General features: G+C 43.2%; 1 protein-coding gene across 3 annotated transcripts in view; it reads left to right on the forward strand.

Moving 5' to 3' along the window:
• Positions 1-16,761: 16,761 nt before the first annotated feature.
• SYBU (syntabulin) overlaps positions 16,762-22,713 on the forward strand; it is a 45,580-nt gene continuing 39,628 nt past the window's right edge. Inside the window, exons 1-2 of one of the 3 annotated variants that reach the window (XM_048939373.1) lie at positions 16,762-16,904; positions 17,398-17,599. In XM_048939373.1, coding sequence (XP_048795330.1) covers positions 16,878-16,904; positions 17,398-17,599 — 229 coding nt within the window. In that variant the 5' untranslated portion in view covers positions 16,762-16,877. The remainder of the gene's footprint in view (positions 16,905-17,397; positions 17,600-22,713) is intronic. The other 2 variants (XM_048939374.1, XM_048939375.1) reach the window with 2 other exon arrangements.

The following is a 22,713-nucleotide window of genomic DNA, read 5'->3' on the forward strand; positions in this document are numbered from 1 at the left end:
TGACAACAAATGCAGAAGATTTTATGGAGTACACAAGCCAGGTTTATGAGATCCCTGCTCCCCTGGTTGTATATCACTGGCAACTTCCACATGTACAGACACCTCCAGCCCCGCTCTTACTAAGAGAAGTGCCCCATGTCACCCACCAAAGCTCACAAGGGAGTTCTTTGCCACATTGTAAAAATTTACTTTTTTTCCTGGCACAATTCATTTACTCAATCACATCTGGAGGAACACAGCTCACCCGGCCATCATGTTGTCAGGACAAACTCCTAACAGAAGGCATGGTGCATAATCCACCAGTCCAAGCAATTGAGAACAGTGCAAGAGTCAGCAAGGCCAGCCTTTGTAACCCAGTAGGTCTGTGCAATTGAAAAACACAGAGTAGGTACAGTGCTGCTGCTGATAGAGCTGTTCAGTTTGAGAAGTGCATCACCTGAGAACTGCTGCAAAAGTGCACTGGAACACTGACTGATTTGACCAGAAGAGCATGGAAAAGAATCAAGGAAAATACTGTCAAATCCCAAAACTAACTTGATTGTGCAGAAGGTGGTGCATTCTGAGAGTACAGAGATGGCTGCAGTACACAACTGGGCAAATCCATACAGCAAAAGTCCACTTGAGATTTTTCATGACATACCCATATGCTTTACAGTAATACATAAAACGCAACATTAGTCCTGCTACAGAAAGTCCTTGACCTATGAATCACCAGAGGCTGAGAAAATAGTTTGCAAGCATGTCACTGCATACTTGACCCTGTCCTTATATTTTTTTTTGTACACCCACTGTTGGCAAGTAGCAGATGGATGCTGCATCACACAGGGTTTTAGCCCTGGCTCATACAGCCTTTTATTGGCTCAAGTGTCTACATGATAGTGATAATAAACATAAGTTTGAAAATAAAAAAGAAATAAGATTATTTAGACCCAACATTTCAAAAGGGTGTTTGACAGCACAGTATCATTTTTACACTCGTTTCATATTGGAGGCTTTCTGCGGCACGGCATCTTCATTTGCACCCTTTTCCTATATGTTAAAAAAAAAAAAAAAAAAAAAAAAAGTAAGTTGCTCTGAAGGTAATGCTTGCTATTTATTCTCATGGAAACCATAGAAGACACGAAAAGCAACAACGCCACTCAGTAGAGCAAACTCTTAGCTACAAAGTGCTATTGTTCAGCATAATCATTACAGCTACCCAATTCAAGCAGATGAGTTGATCAAGACACCCTTCATTTGTACAGTCAATATACGCTCAGCACAGTTAGAATCGTACTTTACAGGTGTGTACTTTGCAGGCGTTACAGGCGGAAAAAATATCATGGTAGGAAAGAGATAATGAAGGAAGAAATGCTAACCTGTACCCAAGGACCTAGGCTTGCAGTGGAAAACTCCAAAAAGGAGGGATCTCCAGGAAGAGATCCTTCCCCAGTGCGAGTCAGCCCTTAAACAGGGTCTACAAGAGGTGCAGCCAAGCTTTACCCCTTCTGGTCACACAGGTGAATTGCCTTGACCTGTGCTCCCAGAGCTGATTCAGTCCTTGCCTCAGGTGATCAATCAATGGTTCAGGCTGTGACTCAACAGCTACCACACACTATCTCATGGTGCGATGGCCATCTGGAATGTGGTTTGTCTTTCATGTCATGGTTGCCACTGCTGAAATACACCACTCAGAACCTCACTGTGCTCATATCCAGTGTTTGGTCTCCATAAATGATCAGCAAGCACCAATGAATGTCAATGGATGCCACTTTTCCCAAATGGAGAAATTCAACTCCAACTTTGCTTCATATGCGCTTTCACATCAGACTTTATTTTTTCAGACTGCCCCTCTGCTGCCATCTGTCACATGGCAACATCACATAATGGAGTCAGGGTGGGAATTCCTCTACTGCTGTACTACCTACATCCACCTGACATCATGGACCAATATCATAAAATGCAAGGCGTTAATTTAGGAGCAGCCTGTGTATATGTTGATTTTTTGGTATTTGTACTCATATCTGAGAGTAACACCTTTTTGAAATAAACATATCAGAGGTTGTTTCAAAATTGAGTGAAATGAACATACGTTATAAGTTGCTACGTGTTTTCATGAATATGAACACCTCTGCCAAGTTTAACAGAACTATCTGATGATAGGTCATAATTACAAGACAAACTTAACTGCTTCATAAAAAAAGTGGAAAAAATGAAATGCAAGTAACAGGGGACATCAGAAGAGAAAAAGAAAACCAAGTGACCTTGTACCACTCAATGGCAATGAACAGAAGATGCTGTTAAGTTTCATTCCACTAAAAAGACAGCTTGTCAGTGGAATGGTTGACACAGGGACAAGTATGGAAGATCTCAGCTTTGAAGAAGGACACAGGAGATGAAGAGGACCAAAGCTGCACTGAAAGAGAAGGTGAGATGTGCCAGGAGGCCATCTCTGGAGCCAAGGCTGATGGGCACAGGAGGAAGAAGCACATCCCTCTCATCAATATCCTGGGCAGCAACAATACCTGCACAGTCTGAGAGCAATGAGTGGGAAGAGCCTGAAGAGGGGTATGTTATTCTGCTAACATCCACTGGCATTCAGCTGGAAGCCAGGCACACTCTGGCAGAATCTCAGCTGCCCCACAGCCCTTACCTAAACAATCTTTTTTTTTTTTTTGTTCAAATTATCTGCAAGCATCTGAAGAAACAACAGATGAGTAACAGCCAAAGTGAATTAGTTAAGAATAAATTACGTCAAGACAATATAAAATCCTTTGTGACAGAGTGACAGGCCTGGTGGGCAACACAGAAACAGCTGAAGTCATATATTTTGATTTTAGTACTTCTTTTGACACTGTACTGACAGCTCATCCTCAAAGCAAACCAGGGACATGACTGAGACAGAAGTACCCTGACTGGCTGCAAAACCAGTTACAAAATCATATCAGGAGGACAGTTATCAATGGTTCATTACAAAGCATGGCAGCATACATTTTCCTCAGGGATCTGCCCCAGGTTTGCAAGCAGATTCATGAGTAGCCTGAATGAAGAAATAAGGGATACCTTATTAACGTGCAGACAGCTGAGCTGAATGGAGCTGAGAGAATGGAGAAGAGGAGGCTCAGGGGAGACCTCATTGCTCTCTATAACTTCCTGAAGGGAGGTTGTAGTGAGCTGGGGGTCGGCCTCTTCTCTCGTGTCATTAGTGATAGGACCAGAAAGAATGGCTTCAAGCTACGGCAGGGGAGATTCAGGCTGGACATGAGGAAGTATTACTTTTCAGAAAGGGTGGTCAGGCACTGGAATGGACTGCCCAGGGAGGTGGTGGAATCACCGACCCTGGGGGTGTTCAAGGAAAGACTGGATGTTGCGTTGAGGGACATGGTTTAGTAGGAGCTATTGGGAATAGGTGAACGGTTGGACTGGGTGATCTTGAAGGTCTTTTCCAACCTTGGTGATTCTATGATTCTATGATTCTATGATTCTATGATTCTATGATTAATACCTGAGATAATGCTTAGAATTCAAAAGAATTCTAATGAGTTTTATCATCTCAGTATAATAGGATGCTTTTCTGAAAAGAATAGATGAAAATTACTGAAGGAATAGGATGCTTACAGTATGAGGAAGAAATCATTAAGAAGCAGTTCTGCAGTAAAAGATTTGGATTACTGTGAAACACAAGCTAACACCGCTCTCATATGGAGAGGAAAAAATGCCCAGTGGTTTCTGTAGACACTAAAGTGCAAAGTAATTGCTGAGCTCACAGGGGCTGAGCTGGAGGAGCACATCCAAGTTTGGATGTCACTTAAGGGCTGATTCAATTAAAGCAGTACAGAAAGCGTGAAAGGGTGACTGCAAAACATGGCCTTCAAGAAAAAGTTTGCACAAAATACAAAATACAAGTGTTAAGCCTGAAGAAGATGATCAAGATGTAGGCTTCTCTGAAAGTAATGCCTCCTATTTATATCCATGGAAACTACAACAGATACAAAGAGCACAATAACAGTTTGATTGATCAAATTCTCAGCTACAAAAAACTATTTTTAACATAGTTATCACCTCTAGCTATGCATTTTTGCCAGCGGTGAACAAAAGCCTGCACACCAACTTGTAAAAATCTGCACCAGTGCAGGTGACCCACTGTTGCCACTGCTGAAACACACTGCTGTCCATGATATGGCATTATTATATGATATATTTGGAAAAGGAGATAATCAAAACACATGTGCATGGTGTTAGGAAGGTAGCTGACATGTTCATTACATTGACAAAACCCCACACCTCCAGATGTGCTTTCCACAGCCCCATGGGACACGGCGTACACTGCTGCCCATGGGGTCACTGCTTCCATTCTTATCTAACAGCCATACCAAAAGCAGCAGAATAAGATGCCATCTGCACCACTAGTTCATGCATTTACCGTTATCACAAGCACAATGATTTTCACCAGGAGCCACAACCTTAAGGTAGATGTAAAGAAAGATTTAATTGCCTCCTACACAAACTTCCTTCATTTAGTTTCTTTGCTGTACTGAAAATGCTGTGCTGAAAATGAATTCAGGCTTAGTTAATGAATGTAGATATCAAATGATGTCAGACTCTTTAATCTAAAAGCATTTTGTGAATGGGAAAAATTCCAAGTATGACTTCATACTGAAAATATAGATAATTTTTTTTTTAAGTCCTATTAAGAACTGAATAGTGGCTTCTGACAAAGAGCGGGGGAAAGCTTATAACAGCTTTAATAAAAGTAGAAATAAGTGATCATGAAAAAGAATCTGAGAAATGTGAAACATACAGAGACTGAGAGCAGCATCAGTGAAGCACTGCAGCATGAATACAGAGAGATAAAATCACTTTTTCTATGTCTACAGAACGTGAGTCTCTAATTATAGAAGCAAGGAATTGCCAGCATCCTTCCTGATGCTATTCATTGCCTGTCACTGAAAGTGGACCATGCCAATGGATGTTTCTACCCTACAAAGTGCTAATTGCTTCTCAACCCCCCAGTGTTCTTATCTTAGGTTAAAACCAACTTCATTCCTGAACTAATGTTTCTTAGACTTGGAAGTAGACAGAAGATGAAATTCTACCAAAACTGCAGGATATTGTTCACATTAGAAAAAACGTGAATACGTCACAGGAATTTGGACCACCACATATATCCAGATGAAGAAATGAGGAGTTAAAAAATATTAAGAGTTAAGCTACAGAACTAGAAATGGTCATTTCCATACAAAAGTTTCCATAGTTCTGGTTCTTATAATTGGTGCACATTTTAACATTCTTCAATCTGAATGAAGTTGAGTCATGAAACACACCTGTCAGTGACTTCTTGTAATTTGTTGAACACTTTAATAAAATTTATTTATGGGAGATTGCATCAGTTTTAACCTTGAAAACAGCAAAGAAATCCCTGCCCACTTCAAGAACTATGTCATCACTGCACAGTGCCTCCTAAGTTACAGGAAGCTGGCAAATAGAAGCACTATTAAAACTGTACATTTCAGTGAAGTCATTAAAAAACTTACATCATTTTATGGATCATGCAAAAGCACCTGTAAAAAATACTGTGGTTTTCAAGGCCAGCTTAGGCCATGGGAGAAACTATGATTTAGGCTACCTTTAGAAAGCAAACGAACTAAAATAATAACAGTCAGAGCATGTAAAGTGCTTTCCAGTTTTTTCTTACAGCTTGATAGTCGGATCAATCGGAAAATAATAAAACACTACTGAAAAGGTAGGACCATAAGCATGAAGTTTGAACTGGAATTTTTACTAGTAATGACAACACTTGATCCGCTTTCAGAACTGGAACTTCATCTTGTATCATATTTCATAATTCATATTGATATATGCTCCTGATTTACTCTGTGCCACAACACTGACAAATTCTGCAGTACGTGGGAGAAGATAAAGAAGGGAGGCATGAAAATGAATGGAATTATTTTGCTATGTGATGCAAAAGGTGACCAAATCCTGTAACTTTTGGTGGGATTAGACTGTGTAGCTAGTGCTGTGTGGATAATGTTGACTGATGACAAACTATGAAACATTTTTAGTGCGATACAATGAAAAGACGCATTCCAATATACACTATTTGGGGCTAAAAATAAACCAATATACAAACTTTTGCAGAATATCAATATAAAACTCTTGAGATTTTGTACTGTTGTTGAAGCACTGCTAAAATTGATTATTCACGGAGATTCCCAGTTGGCAAAAATGAAGGGTTGTTTAAAAAAAAAAAAGTTTAACTCAGCTCTGAAACCAAAACTGTTGGTAGAGTGTTCTGACAGCGTGTAAAGATAAACCCCCCCATGTTATCAGGCTCCAGCTACAGCCAGTTTCATCTGCTGCAGTGGAGAAAGGAGTTTCTCGCAGGAGGTGGAGGTCAGGTTACGGAAAATGAATGTTTGAAAAAGCCCTGGAATATCTGATGAGAAATTGCACCAGGGGCCCTAAGCCAAGAATATGTGATCCCAGATCAGATGTCAGCCTTGTTTTTCTTAGACAAGCATCCAAAACTTAGTTCCTTTTGGCAAGAGAACATCAGAAGCTGCTGTATTTGACACATGTACCCCACCGCTGATGTTTCCAGTACATACAACCTCATCAGTTCAGAGGTGTCCACAGAAATCCATTTACAGAGTAATAAAAGTTATAAGGTACTAGGTGTGCAGTAAACACTAATCCCATGTTTGCTGCTTTGCTGCAAATAGCAGACACATTACACCATAGCTTTTCTAAATAAAATGTAAAAAAATGAGTCAGCATCTTATACCGGTTCAGAGGAGCCAAATGGAATTTAAATCACCATGAAAACTAAATTCTGAAATAAGAGCAGGGTTTCTAAGCATTATAAAATAGGATTAGGAAGCAGATCTGATATTCAGATCCATTTTCCTTATAAAATAAGTTCCTAAAACTTCTCTAGTTGTCGAGTATTTGTATAAACTAAGTATTGGATAATGATTATTGTAGCTAGATGACTGTGAGCCTTCTTCATGGGTGTACCATTTAAAAACAATGATGATAGGAAGATGTAAGTCCTCTCTTCTTGATGTTACTTTTACAGTGAAACTAGTATAATGGTTTGGCACAGCTTGTGGTATTTGCTTACAGTAGGCTTGAGCAGGCTATATTTCATTCTGTCGCAAGTTCCCTTTTGAGTCAAGGCTCAAAGTCTGTTTCTTTTAACTCTACTGATACCATAAAAAATAATACTGGGTGTTACTTGAGTATTGTTTATGCAGATTTTTTTTAAAGTCATCTACCAATAGTGATATAATTTCAATACAGGACTGAGGCCAGATCCTTCAAACCACCAGTGCATAACTGTTGGTACAGTTGATGGCAATCCTTCTTGCAACAGGCTCATATATTTATAGGCTGTTGTGCTGACACGGATTAAAACTGTATTCCTCGAAGAGACAAGACTAATGCATCCAGTGAGTGAGTAGGTGTTTTTTGCTGCTATAAGCTCTCAATTCAAGCATTAAGCAGTAAGGACACTCTCTCATTTATTTATAAAATAGCTATATTAAATACATCCAAGAGAATGACAAAGATTGAGAGGCATGAGGAGTAAGAAAAAAAGAATCCATACATTACTATATTTGCAAAGGAAAAATGAACAGTTTTGAAACTAACAAGTTGATTCTGCACTGAGTCTGCCTCAAAGCAGTAAGAAGACTCAATGGTCACTCGAGGCCCAGAGGGACACCGCGAAGTACAAGAAAATCAGGAAACTAAATAGACAATTTTTAATAATGTTTTTACTAAGGAGAATTTTGAATTTCTGATATTGATATCACCAGTGGGTGCACAAGGGTTGTACTTATGTGAGTTACTGTCATTATCTAGAAGAATTCCTCCTTAAATGATGCTCAAAGTTAAGCCTGGTAGGAAGTGAAGGACAGAATCTAACTCTGCAGCTCTTCTGGTCTTTATGGATACAGGAGGACCACAGGACTGAATCATATATGACAATCACATAGCCTGCTCTGTTAGTCTTCCCCAAAATGAAGTTGGCCATGTGCCTGCCCTGCTGCTGGAGATGCTGGAAGCCAGCTGTGCCAGATGTGCCCAGGAGCACTGCAGCCTGGCAGGGACTCGCCCCTGTTCCCCTGCTCCTGCAGGGAACAGGACATTAAATCAGCTCAAACAGGCTTCCACTCCCATCCCTTCTACAGACCCTTTCTGTGCCAGCTTATTACAGCTTTACAGTTCAGCTCATTTTTCCAGATAGTGGAAGCAAAGAGGACCAGGACTTGGTTTCTTCTGGTTTATCTTGTCTGTTTTTAGAGAAAATGCAAATACAATCACAAGTGTATATCATAAAGTGAGCAGATAAAATGCAAAATCTCTTGATGTTTTCAAGCTACAGTAAGAATCACAGCTCTACAAACACACATCTTTCCTTGGAAGTGGAGCACTGTATTTCTGCCCTTCAGATATTTACTCAGATTCTCAGAAACTTTCTAAGCCTTGAATCAAAGCAGTGTCATTGCTGTTTACTGACAGTTGTGGAAAGTATATTTCCATTGTACAAAAGCAGATGCCTCAATTAAAAAGTGGCATTTGACTTTGAAGTGTCACAGATAGAACAATAATCTCACTGAAGGGAAATGTGAGAATGGTAACAATCCAATGCACACACATTGGGGATATTGTTGAGCAGAAATGAATCCCTCAGGAGCCACGCACCTGAGTCACAAACACACTTCTCCAATATCTCTATTCCACTAATGTAAAAGCTGCCAAGGGCTACAGCAATCTGTTTGATTGTGTAAAGAATTTACACACAAACTGGTATCACAACAATCTTTATGACGTAGTGGGCATTAAGCTTTATCATTTACTATTATTAATACCACGGTTGTTTATACTGGACAAGCATTTCATGTCCCTGGTTCAAGACCACAATGCAATAGAGGGGAAAAAAAAAAGATCCAAAGGCCTTGTCCCTGCTCACAGGCAGCAGCTCAAACTCTAAATCTGCCTTGAGAATGCCTTTGAGGAGGCGAATGTTGGGTAAGAGCATCAGTAACAACAGAAAGGAAAAAGACAGATTAATTATAGTATGATCTTTGGATTTACACATCATATAATGGGCTTGACAGAACATCAAGATACAAAAAAGATATAAAATATATATTCATCAGATAAATAAATAAAAAAGAGCTCATCACATTTCTGTTTCCTCTCTGGTGCTAGCGATGCTTTCATGTATTAATATATATGTGAATATCCATACATACATTTTTACTTGTTTTAACAGGACCTCAGTACTGAACAAACTCTTGCATATCTCTAATTTTATTCTTAAAGCAATCCCCAGAAGGTCTAATCTACTACATAATGTGATAATTAAGATATAAGTTTTCATAAGGTTCTTACTTTTTAAATTTCATTTAGAGTATTGTGTATATTTTTGCCATATAGAAGTACACTATCAAGACAGAAAGCCTCAGTTTTGACCATTCTTCAGCACTGTTACCTGTGAAATGTGGTTAAAATCCAATTCAGCTACTCCAAGCTCAAATTATAAAGCTCTGCTAACACAGTTTCAGCTATTCCCTTAAGTTGAACAGACACCGACATTGATAACACAACACCATTTTTGTTGTATTTCCTTATTTAAGAGGCACTTCAGATAGATTTGTGCTTCACACAGAGGGCATGAGAAATGACATTATTTTGGCCAGCAGCGCCTTGGATCACATCTGTGCCCCAGACAGCCTTTTCCCCATTACCTTACTGGCTGCCCTGCAGGGACTAGCACTGATAATTCCTCGTACACCATGTCTCTTGGCTACAGCACATGCAGCTCTTTTAGGCTCACACACAGGAGCCTATGGGGAACTTCCAGACATCATCTCTTTCTGTGTCATGACACTCTCTCATTTTGCCTTTTGATACTATGTAAGCATTCTGATGAATTGATTAAATTTGTCCTAGCTCCAATCATTACATTTTGCCAGAAGCATGTACCAATTGGTTTGATTCAAAGCAGAGAGCTCATAATAACCACGTTAGATTCCAGGTCAGTGAGAGTTTATCCTCTTAAATGTATTGAATGCCATCAACCAATTTCATGCTCATTTACAGACTTTTCTCTGCAAAAGTGTACTTCACTTCCTGGGAACATTTCTGATACGCAAGTATTGCTGCATCCTTTGTCTTTCCCACACTGAAGAGCATTTGAAATCAGAATCCCCTCTATTCACAGGATAAGAACAGAATAAAGTAGCTCAGAAATAAATCTCCTCATAAGAATAGAGAGACACAAATAGGTGTGGAAGGTGAATAAGCAGACACTTTTCAGACCCCTATTTTGGGGTAAAAAAACAAGTGCTGTATTCATCAAGAGATACTAGTCTAAAAATAAAACTAAATACATCAACTGCTCCTCTTCAAGTGATGATTCAGTCCAAATTTCCAAACAAATGTTTTTTTTCTGTCCACTCCACCCTACAAATGCAACACAGTCTGTAAATGTGCATCAGGTATTGAGGTTGCCCTGAGAGGTTGTGGAGTCTCCTTCTCTGGAGATATTCAAAACCTGTCTGGATGTGATCCTGGGCAATGTGCTCTAGGTGACTGTGCCTGAAGCTGGGGAGGTGGGAGGACTAGATGATCCCAAGTGGTCCCTTTCAACCTCAACCATTCCATAATTCTACTATTCTTGAAAATGGAATTTCTCCATTGATTTCTCTATTGATTTTCTCAATAACTCCAGGAGATGCAGCATTCAGAAATAATTAATACTGCTTATTTTCTCACTTATTCTGAGTTCATATTAAAAATATCTGTCTGATCCACCATACTTGCATCCTTCAGTTTCAGTGATGACTGGCTGATATCCACTGAGCCAAGACAGCGCAGTGCAGAACACTTGTTGCAAAGCAAAATAGCTTTTGAAATTAAACAGGAATCACAATGTACATGGCCATCTCAGAACAATCAATCTTTCTTGAGAACTTGTATTTTAGCAGCATTGCACCAAGCCCACAAACAGTTGGGGTTGTTGCTTATACCAGGGCTCATCCAACTGAAATAGCCTCACCCCATCACCTTTTTCAGGACCTCGCCACTGCCTCATCACAAGCTCCACTGCAATTCTGTAGAGAGTTTAAATCATATGAAAAAGCCATATGATATAGGAAGTACAGAGACTCAGCTGTTACAACATGGCTGCTCCTAGACGATGACACTGGATCGAGCCACATTTTAACAGAGGTTGTCAAAAGGCATGTTCTGCTACACAAGTTAGATAATATGCTGAAACACTGGTTTCAAGGTTTTTTGTTTTGTTTTGTTTTTATGATGTTTATACTATATTTCAAGAGCAGATCCAAATTGCATCTTAGCCCATACTTCCCAAGCTGTTTGGATGCAGAGCTGAGTAGTGAATTTGGCAGAGCTCTGAGAGCCCCTGGGGAAAGCAGTTCAGCCCAGCCAGCCCCTGAGCTTGGCTCCTTCTCACACATGGCCCTCCTCTCACCTCGCTCCTCAGTGCAACACACAGACCTGCTGCTGGCCATGACTCTGCCCCAGAATAATGCACACAATTTCACACAGTAACTTCAGATGCCTGAAGTCATACAAGTCAACTCAAGTCACTGCCAGGTACATGGGCTGCTACACAAACATCTGAGGGCGTGCAGTTGCTTCCTGGCTTGTGTAACACAGAGTAATACTGACACTGATCTGCATGGTGCAAACAGATCATCCAGTTCTTATCAGAAGTCAGATTAAATAAATGTCTTGCAGAAAATCACATCTCCCTTGAACTTTTCCCGACTGGAAACAGACACCCTGTTCCAGCAGAGATCTTCACTGGCACCATGTGCACAGGCAAGATCACTCCCCTCCTTCAGCTCAGCATTCCATTCTCAGGCATTCCTGCCTTTAACCACAGCCAGGGTTGAAGAATTCACATTGAGACATTTAAGTATTTGGCTCCAAAGTTGGTTGTTTTTTTTTTTTGTAATTGCTTTCCAAAACATTTTCCTATCCTGCTGGCAGAGCTTTTAACTTCGTCACAGATGACTTTTTTAAATCGTTACTATTCACTCTATGTAATGATGCTTTTGACAAGATGTACTTCCCACAAAGATATTCTGATAGCTTCTAGTCATATTCCTAACCTCTGACCTGTGTTGCCACAGTCTCAAATGAATTATTCTCCTATTTTGCCTGACTGACGTGAACTTACAGCTCCCTTTTGCTCTTTTCTATATATTATAATGCTACTCTGTCCTCTCATCTTTCTCTCATCTCCAGTATTTCTTACAGATAATGAAAGAATTTTTCAGGTAATTCTCAGAAGACCCTGAAGTGTAAATTAAGACACTGTTTAGCTCCATTTGGTGTTCTTTTTAGCATCTGGGAAATGTTTGAGGTCCACATGAATGGAAAATCAGGATCAACGTACCTAATAAGCAAAGCCAGAGGCTGTTACTTAGACTGGGGAATTTGATCTTATTCAAATAAGGTTAGACAGAATATAGACATATTTATTTCTGAAACAGAAAAAGCATCCATTTTGCACCACCCAACAAAACTAAAAAATTGTAAAAAACAGATCCATAAATATTAAATACAAATAGATTAAATGAGCATTCATTTGCTTATATTTTGTTTTCTTCTCTTTTTATACTTACCTTGTTGTTTTAAAATGATTTTCCATCTACAAGCTACGCAAAAGCATTTTGATTCTGATGTTTTAAATGTAATTTATTTGTAATCTTCTAATACTTCCACTTCTGATTTCCTTACTGTTTCTGTCTATCCTAACCCCTACTGACATACTGATACACATGACATCAAATGAACAATCTTGTATGCTTAGCAACACTTTCATTGTGTTTCTCACCGATAAACTAAACACTTGGTTAGAAAGCAAACATTTAAATAAGATCACCAAGTCAATTACATTTACTATTCACAATGTGCTGTGTTTAATTCTTTCTTCCCTGGCTCTGTGTGCTTTCACAATCTTCCCCACATTTGCCCATTTCCAAACTTGGAAAACCTAATTTCAGCATCATTCTCATCTTTCAGGTGGGGAAAAAAGGTCAAAGCACCACAGGCCTCAGCTAGTAAACTAAAGATGCTCTGTATGTCACAGACAGAGCACTGTCAGCTCTCTGACTGCATTAATGGAATAGTTCAGGATCTGCCCTCTGCCCTGCTCACTGTTTCCCTTGACCTCAGAGGGAGATGTGATTCAAGAACAAAATCTGGACCTGGTCCTGAAGCAGTATGAGCTACTGCCTTCATACTTTTGACCAAAAGGCCAGAGCAAACTCAGAGGAAAAATGCAGCCCACTGGAATGTGTTTAAATAAATCTAGGTGTCACGGAGTTACCCCTAAGATCTCTCTGCGTCCGTGACAGGGGGACAGCAGGCCCACAGGCCACTAGGCATGAAAACTTTGAGATTCTGTGATGCAAAGTAACTTGGCAACAAAACAAGATGGACTAGAAGATTTCAGCGGTCTTTTTCAGCCTTAATGATTCTAGGATTCTACGAAAAACACCTAAGATTGCAACAAATTTGTTTCTGCATCCTGAATGTCAGTGCTGTCAGTTGTATAAAAACATGAAGCTGCCCTGGTCTGAGCAACAAGCAGGCCTGGTCTGGAACCAGCTTCCAATAGACAATAATTTGATGGCAGGAGCATAACATTTCCCATAAAGCCAAATTGTACAAGAACTCAGAACACTGCCAAATAACCACAGCCCATAACCAAAATGGCCCATTCCTTCAGCTACCTGAGGAGAAAGCAGCCTCTGTTTCCCTACAAAGCCTGCCTTCTCCCTCTCCAAAATTAAAATAAATGAAGAGTGGAAACCTTCCTGCTGAAGCTGAGCTTCTGCACAGAGAAGAAGGGAAATTCATGGGTTTGGAGCGGCGAAGTGTAAGGCTGTGCCACAGGGATGGTCTCTGATGAGTCCTGGTCTCTGCAGGCAGCACAGATAAACTCCTTATGTTGGTGGATGGGAAGTACACACTGCTGAGCTCCACACAATTCCAAGAATGTCTTGGGCTTGATCTTCTGCAGTGCCCAATTCTGAGCAGAGGAGACCTCTCGTGTACTGACTTTCTCTGCTGCTGTTATTCTGAAATGCCAAAAGCAAAAACATCACACTACAAGAAATCAGACTGGAAGCCAGCATCTGCAGATGTCCAGAGTCCAGGCATCACCAGGTGGGACAAATAATCTCACAAAAACAAATCATAGAATCATAGAATTGTGAATGTTAGAATGACCACTAAGATCTTCTAGTCCAACCACCAATCCATCACACCATGCCAACTAAACACATCCCTCAGTGCCACAACTACTACTCTTTTATTGAACAGCTCCATGGATAGTGATCTTGGGCAGCCTGTTCCCATACCTAGCCAAATGTCACTGAAAGATTTGTAAAAACTTCAGGTGAAGTTTTTATCTTCATACATGTGGAAGCATCAATGCCCCAAAGTTCCTTTATGTGTGCTATGGGAAAGAATAACTGCTGCCTGATAACAGCTGGAAGGACATTATTCTCCACCGGGACAACTCCTGGCACACAGCTGGATCACAAAGAGGCCTCAGGGGGTGGCACACTGTATTTTCCCTTGAGATGTCTTCCTGCAGAGCACCCATGTGAGTGCAGATGTGAGCAGCAAGGCCTGGAAAAGGACTGCCCAGGTCTTGATCCCCTAGTAGGAAAGCAAAAGGCCTGACCAAGAGCTCTGGCTCGGTGCCCAGCCTTCCCTGGCAGCTCCTACAGCTCGGGTACTTTGCTGAGCTTGCAGCCAGACACAGCCTCCTCTGGGGATGGTGCTGCTCAGGAGGAGTACACTGACACTGTGTTCTGTGGGTTTTCTGAGGCCTGTAGGAATTTATAACATTTTCCCCTTCAACAGCAAACACAGTTTGAGTCAGAGTCGCAAATAAATCAGAAAAATCAGCTAATAACCTGAGCGAATCAGCTCAGGTAATATTGCAGGACTGGAAGTACATCAAAGAGAAGACTAAGAGTGATGCCCTACAGTCTTTTCTGGTATGTGTTCCTCCCAGTTCTAATAATTAACTACTGCACAGAAATAGTATTTTAATAAGCTGAACACTGAACGAATTCCTCAGTATTTATTATATGTACACAGACTGTTAAGGAAAAAAAAAAAGTGCTTGAACGTTAATGATCGTTCTGTGATTTATGATAGGGCCAGAAATCTGTATGCAAAAAGGAGAGGAGATCAAAGGGAATCGCATCCCATTTTGCCTCCTGAGGCAGCTCGGGGACTTCACTTCTCACATCCCTCTCAGCGAGGAAAAAATTTGAGCTGCAAATAGAAGAAAATAAAGCAGGCTTAAGCAATCGAACCGTCAACTGTAGAGGAGTTACTATGGCAATGCTGCACAGCCTCTCAGCTCCTCCACCGCAGGCCCAGCAGCGCTCTTCCACGTGCCACGTGCAGTGGCAGGAGCCACGTGCCCAGGTGCCCTGCTTTCTGCTGAACAGAACAGCAAATGTGGGGGATTAAAAGATGTGATTTGCAATTTTCCATTCTCCATGGAAACAGTCTTGGAGTATTAGGGGAACGTCTGGAGTACAGCTCCTGTTCTGCACCTCTGGAAAGTATATCCCACTGCTTAGAAGACATTTTATAGGCACACAACATTGCTGCTACAGGGATTTAAGCACTTCTGAAAATAGAACCATCTCACTTTGAATTACAGATGCCCTGACACTGCCCAGAGAGGATGGTATCACTTTTTTGGCAGAGCACAGATTCAAACTCTCCATAAGTAATGGATCTAATCCTAGCACCAGGTTAATCAATTAGCAATTATAACTCTGTACATCAAACAATTGGTGTGACAACCCTCGCTGGTGTCGACCTTCCTCTCTGAGGACTAGAGGAACACACATCACCTTTCCTATTGCCAACAGTATGCGTGCTTAGTGCTGCACAGAAAGCATACTTTTGCTCCTAATTCTTTTTGAGGCAGCATTTAACATTTGTTCGAACAGCAACCACAAGATCACAAAAGATACTGGAGTCCTTTGCACACAGCAGACAGACATGTGAAGGACATCTCTGCCCCAAGATACCTCTGCTGACAGCAGATCTCCTGCAGTTCACCAGGCGCTGTAAGGAGACATCAGGGTGGAGCCCCACAAGAACTCCGTGTTGAGTTTACCTCTGTTTTTGTGGACAAGGCGTCCTCTACGCCAGCAGTCCTGCTAACACGCCCATGGCTTTTAGCCAGTGCTTCCGCCAGACGGGGTTAGCATACGTGTGTCGGCTGGTGTAGGGTCAGCCCCAGTTGTCCCGGTGAGGCAATACAGTCGTTAAATATACTATACAACGTACTGTCTGAGGACAAAGTGAGTTTTCGCATCGCTACACGCTCCGTAAAAAAGCTGTCACTGAATAACAAGCGGCAGAAAACCTCTGCCACGCTGCGCTATTTATACAGCCGAGCATTCATCACGCCTGCCCTTACAACATCTGCCTCCGTTACATCTCAGCTCCGGCGCCTCAGCGTGAAATCCATAAAACTGCAAATAAAGTCAGCGCTGGGGCTGCTCGCGTTCTACGCGCTACAATCCCCGCAGGCTTCAGCGGGCGGCGGCGGCTGCTCGAAGCGGACGTGTCGCGCACCTGAAGCACGGGGCAGCGCCGGAGCCGGCCAGAGCCGCTACCGATCCCCGCGCTCAGCGCCCCAGGGCGGGCGGGCGGCGGCACCACGTGTCGGGGCGGGGAGCGGCGGGGCCGGGCCGGGCTCTGCCACCCGCAGCGCAGCGGCCGCCGCAGCAGCAGCCTCCGAGCGCGTCCCTCTCGCCCATGCCAGGTGCCCGTGCCGGACTGCACCGTGACTGAGCACCATGGGGCCCATGCGGGAAAGCGGCAAGGTGAGAGCCGGGCGGGAGAAGGCTGCGGCGGGAGGCGGCGAGACCGGTGGGCTGCAGGGGAAAGGCGAGCTGCGGGACTGGGGGCTGCGAGGTCGGGGAATTTCGGGCTGAGGGAGGAGCGGGACTGCGGGACCGGGTTTGGAGCGAGGCTGCGGAACCGAGGTTAGAGCGGGGCTGCGAGGCGGTGGCCCCAGGGGTGAGGCGGGATCCGGAGTGCCGCAGGGGGCGGGCGGGGGCTCGGGCTGGGCCCGCGGGATCCGCCGCCGCCGCCTTGGGGCGCCCCACGCCGCAGCCGCCGCTTCCTCTCCCTTCTCCCGCTGCGCGGCGGCCGCGGGCGGCAGAGCCGAGCCGGGCCGAGCCCGCGCCCCCCCGCGGGGCGGAGGCCGCCTCCTGCCCGCCTCCGCGGGCGGCGGAGGGCGCGTCCGAGGGGCGGCGGGCGGGAGCGGGCGCTGACGGCCGGGGGGCTTCCTTCCTTCCTTCCTTCTTTCCCGAGGAGGAGCAGAAGGCGCACCCGGAGAAGGAGGTGTCCCGCAGCCGCATCCCCCGCCTCGTCCTCCGGCCGCAGCCGCCGCAGCAGCGCAAGGTGTCGCCCGCCTCCGAGTCGCCCTTTTCGGAGGAGGAGAGCCGGGAGTTCAACCCGCTCAGCTCCTCCGGGGGCTCCGCCAGGACCATCAGCAGCAACAGCTTCTGCTCAGGTACCTGCCGGCCCTACGGCAGCGCAGCCCCCGATTCCCCTTGCAGTTAGATCTGCTCTTCTTCGTGTCCGTAAGTGACACCAGATGTTTCCATTTCGAGTTCTAAGGGCTTAGCTCTCCGCTGCTAAGAAGCTGGCGGTTTGATTGCTGTGGAACGGTTTCTTAAATAGAAAGATTTTCCTTAAAACCCACAGCATCTGCGTGAGGAACTGTGGAAAGCCCATGAGCCAGAGCCTGCAAGGTGGGGCGGTGGCTGTCGAAGCTGTGGGTTAGATATCTCAACTCATTTGTCTTTGTGACATTGACCTCCACGCTTGAGTCGGAGCACAGCGTGCAGGTGGTGTGTTCCTGTTCTGTGGAAGTTACCTTTGGGTGTTTGAAGGCTCACCCTGTCCCCAGACAGCATGCAGTCTGCCCTGAGCTGGGCATTGGGTCATGGAGTGGGGAGAATCACTGCAGACCACAGTGTCTACTTTCCAGACCCAGTGTGTGTCAGGGACTGCTCAGTGTTGAACTTCTGGCATTTGTGGAGTTCAGCACTAAGTCCCCATCCAGCAGTGAGTCACTCGGATGCTCAGTAGCTGTGAGTAATCCCCCAGCTCAGCAGAATGCTTCATCCCATAGGCAATTATGCACATGGGCTGTGAGGGTCAGATCACAGAGCCCTTGGCACTGTATGCATGTGGTGGTTTTAAAGATAATTTGGTGACTCAAAGTTTGTTTTTATTAGCTGGTATTTTGGAAACATTCTCTATCTCACTAGAACTCCAACTTGCAATGAGTGTTTTGTAATATTCCATTTCAGAGCAAGTTCCTCAACTTTCCTTTTCTTTCTTCATTAAGTATTTAAGTTACTGAGCCCAGTCAGAAATAGTCATGTTTATCATTTTCTTCACTAATTTGCTGTTTCTCTCAAGAATCAGTACTTTAGCAGTGTATACAAACAGTGAATTTCCCTAGATGAGGAACACAGCATCTGTGCCCGATTCCAGTCTTTCCCTCTCAGCCTGGATAGATTTTGCAATCCAAGCTCAGCAGTGATCTGTTGGTTATTGTTTGCGAAACAATGCAGGTCGTTAAACAAACAACTGCTTCGATCTGAGGAGCATGAAGCATTTTTCCCACACCATGTGCGTCCCTCCCTCTTACCTGTTGGGGTTTGCCTGCTTCCTCATAAGGATCCAAGAAGTAAAATCATCTGAAGCTTTTTACAGATGCATTAATTTTTTATGATCTCTCATAAATGGTTGGGTTTTTTCTTTTTTTCTTCCCCCCCCCCCCCCCCCCCCCCCCCCCCTTCCCAGTCATTTGGTTTTGCGTCCTGCTCTTCAGTCCTACTCAGCATGGTGCTGCCAAAGCTGTCCCACCATGCTGTATTGGCTATTTCTTGACTCCCCATAGCAGCTCTGTGCTTGCTGTGGAAGTCAGACAGTGTTCACATAGGCTTTGAGTGGTGTGATGCTGCTGCCTTAATCTTCCTCTCAAGTTCAACTGAAAATGCTTTTATTTCTTCTATTCATCTTTCCTTCTTTAAATGCTGCCTTGATTTAGCTTGGCTTACCTGATTTCCTCATTCTCTGAAGCCCCTTTGCTACCTTTCACTGAGAGACCATCTGTATTGCCACACACCCATTGTAGGCTGAACATCCCCAGCAGCAGCGGGCTCTCCAGCCAGCCCTCTCTATCTTCACTGGAGGGTGGTGTGCAGGAAGTGGATTTAAAATTAGTGGCAATCCACTTGGAGCAGAAAAGGAGAGCAGATGGAGGGTGTGATGAATGACAGTGTGATGGCAGTATGTAAAGCTCCTGAGCATTTGGATAAATGTATTTTCTGTAAGTTCTGTAGTGATCATTAAAGTCGAAAGTTTCTTGGTAAGCAGTGGGGATTGTACAGTTCCTTTCCTTTTGAACCTCCTGAAAAGTTGGTATCTACCTTTCTTATTATTGATACCCAACCGATTATGATGGGTAGATTTCTTTTTCCCACCAGAAGATCCGATTTTTTTTTTTTCCTCAGCCCAAGTAAATATGTGTTTCCTGTCTGATTCCCTAGAGAGAATCCCCTAGAGGATTTGATTCCTTTCTGGCATTGTCCATTTCCTTGTGTGCTTATATTGGTCTCAATGCGTAAGTGAAAGCTTGGATTTCTGTCTCTAACTCAGAGCAGCAGTATCTTCTGGATATCATTAAAGATGCTTTAGGAAGGCAAAGGACAGGAAGATAAGTTTCTTTGGGTACTGTCATGGTGTGAGTATGGTGGCAACAGCGAAAAGTACTGCTCAGCGATTAGCAAAAGATGCTTCATTCTCTTCCATGTAGTTACTTATGAAGAAGTTGTTAGTTCTGGCTGAGGTAAGCTTTAAATCTGCATGACCAGCTCCTCCTTGTCCTGTAGGACTGCATCAGAGGCTCAGTTGTTTGTATTGGTCGAGTTTCTACAGTTGACTTTGTGTCCGTTTCGCTTTGTTAGGCTGCATGAACCACAGTGGGGCTGTCAACCCGTTTTTCCTGCAGTATTCCTGATAAAATGTCTTTTTAGCATACCTTGTTTGTATGAAAACTGAAGTGGATGCTCTGAACGTGGTCTGGGAAGCTGAGTCTTTGTGTCAGTACTCACTGCATACAATCCCTCTGTAACATCTTAGCACATCTGGGGTCGTCTTTGTCATCTGATATGAGAGCACTGCTCTACCCTCAACCTCTGCTCTCCTTCGGCTTGGATGTCAGGCACAGAACTCATATGTCAAGTGATGAAAAAACACTCTCCCAGCAGCATCGTCTGGCTGGCCTGCTGCTGAGCGTTCACAATCTCATGAGTGTTTCCCTCATAAGTATCTCCTGGTATTGAACCTGCTACGCACCTTCATTTTGTCACAGAGGAGTGCATTTTAGCACCACAGACGCGATTCATTTGTCTTAGGCTAAGGAGCTGCACTGAGGAGGAAGGAGGCTCCCTCCAGCAATTGCAGATGCAATGTTTGCCTTATGAGAAATAGGATACGGGGGGTGGGGTGTTACGCTTTTATTGTGTGTACACATCTTCTTGATACCAGCTAATTGCGTGTTGGATTGAAGGCTGCCTGGAATTGCCCAGATCAATAGTGGTCTGCTTAGCTTTGAATTGTAAAAGAAAGTTCATTAGAACATTGCTTTTTTTTTTTTTTCTTTCCCTATTTTCTGCCTATGAATAGCTTTGATTTTGAATTTCTTACTGTGAGGAGGAATGCTACCTTTTTATAGGCACTCAGCCTTCTCCTCAGCCTGTGTCCAGAAGCCAGCTGGCCGAGTTTCTGCAGGTAGGGGAGCTTTGCAAGATGCACTTGTGCATTAACCATCAGTTCAGCAGCAGACTTAATGAGACAGACAAGCTGTTTTATTCCAGTAGCAAAATGTTCCACTTTTTGTAGTCTTGTCTACAGATCTCCTTTTTAACTAGAGTGTGCAGTACTACAGGCTGTTGAAAGACAGCAGTATCTCTGTACGTGAGTGATTGTGATTCTCTCCCCCAGAGCGTTCAAAAAATATGGGTTGGTTTGTTTTTTCCTTTCAAGTTTCCAGACCTGAATTCAGTCTTTATTTCTTAACTTTTTTTTTTCGTGGTATGTAGATCTTCTTTTAAAAACATGTTCCTTAAGTCCGTAGCGCAATAAATGTGGTGATATGGCTGCACTGTAGTTTCTGGGGTGTAACATAGCAGCAGCAGGAAGTTCAGTCCCACAGTTGCCTGCTCAGTGTCTGCCATGCATGGTCCACTGAAGCTCTGAGACTGTGTGCCAATTGGACAAGCTGCTGAGGGATGGAAGGGCTGAGTTCATAGTGCATATACCAAAAAAAGGGTGCGAGCTCCCAACAGCCATATTAAAATAGTGTGGATGCACTACCCCTCACCACAGTTTGCAGGAGAGGGGAGTTTGTAAAGGTCTGTTAATTTGTGTTACTGGACAAAATGCTGCACCTTCTGTTACCTTCTTAAATCATATCTTTGCTACACAGTGTTGGAGTGGGCTGTGCCACAAATCAGCCAGCCCTGGAGGCTCCAACACTGAAGTGTATGTACTTAAATTCCTATTTCTGAATAGGAAAAGATTAGATGAAAATGAGTTTGCAGTGTTTTAACAAGTCAACAAGATTAAGCCTAGGGCAGTAGTATAAACTACTAAAATAATTACCCTACTATTGATGTGTGTGTATATATATATATACAATTACTCTTTGTGTATGTAAGTTTATGTATACAGATATTATTGTGGAAACAGTGAGCTGTTGCGTTCTTCTGTGTTGTTTTAAGAAGAAATATTCTGTTTCAGTAGTTCCTTCTTGGCTCTTTTTTTTTTTTTTTTTCTCACAGTTACTGAATTGTACACTTAAAAGTTCTCAGATGCCTGATTCTGAAAGCTCACCCCTCTTTCCAGCCCTCCTGCTGGAAGCTGCACTTTTGCGCAGTGCTTTTGCCATTTTTTCAAATTTCTGAAGTAGAGCTGTTCCCCTGAGAATGTGATTGCAGCACTCAGTAAGGCAGTTTAGCAATCACTCTGATATTAATTTTCCAAAAACATTGAAACAAAGTCTACTTCTAAAAGCACACTCATGGCCTTTGCATAAAGGCGATGCTGGTGACATGCTTCCTTTTTTCCCTGCTGTTTCCCTGGAGAATTTCCTGCTGGGAAACGTGCATGCAATAATTTATTATTGCTTCATGCTGTTATCCACCATTTCTGTTTCTGTGCAGCAGAAATGTGTTCCAAACATGGAAGTGAGAAAAGTGCCTAGGTACTAAGAAGCACAGCCTGCCTTTTCCTCTGTGCTTGGCCTTTCTGCATCCCTTTCAACTTCAGTCTCTACTGCTTCTTACTACGTAACTATTCTTTTGTGTCTATACCACACAACAACATCTGGAAGCCAAAATATTTGACCTTTTGAATGTTTGTTGTTACCTTTTTATGTATCTGTCAGCACTTTGCAACCTGACCCAGATCCTACTGAAGTCAGCAGAAGCATTCCCATTGTCTCTGGGACTTTTTGGACTGTGTCCTGAGAACACTTAGTGCTGGTCCCTTTCTAGTGGCATTTGTTACAGTCTGCTGTGTCTTGTGTTGACTGTAAAGGCTAAAATC

Source organism: Lagopus muta, chromosome 3, assembly GCF_023343835.1.
Source record: "Lagopus muta isolate bLagMut1 chromosome 3, bLagMut1 primary, whole genome shotgun sequence".
NCBI lineage: Eukaryota > Metazoa > Chordata > Aves > Galliformes > Phasianidae > Lagopus > Lagopus muta.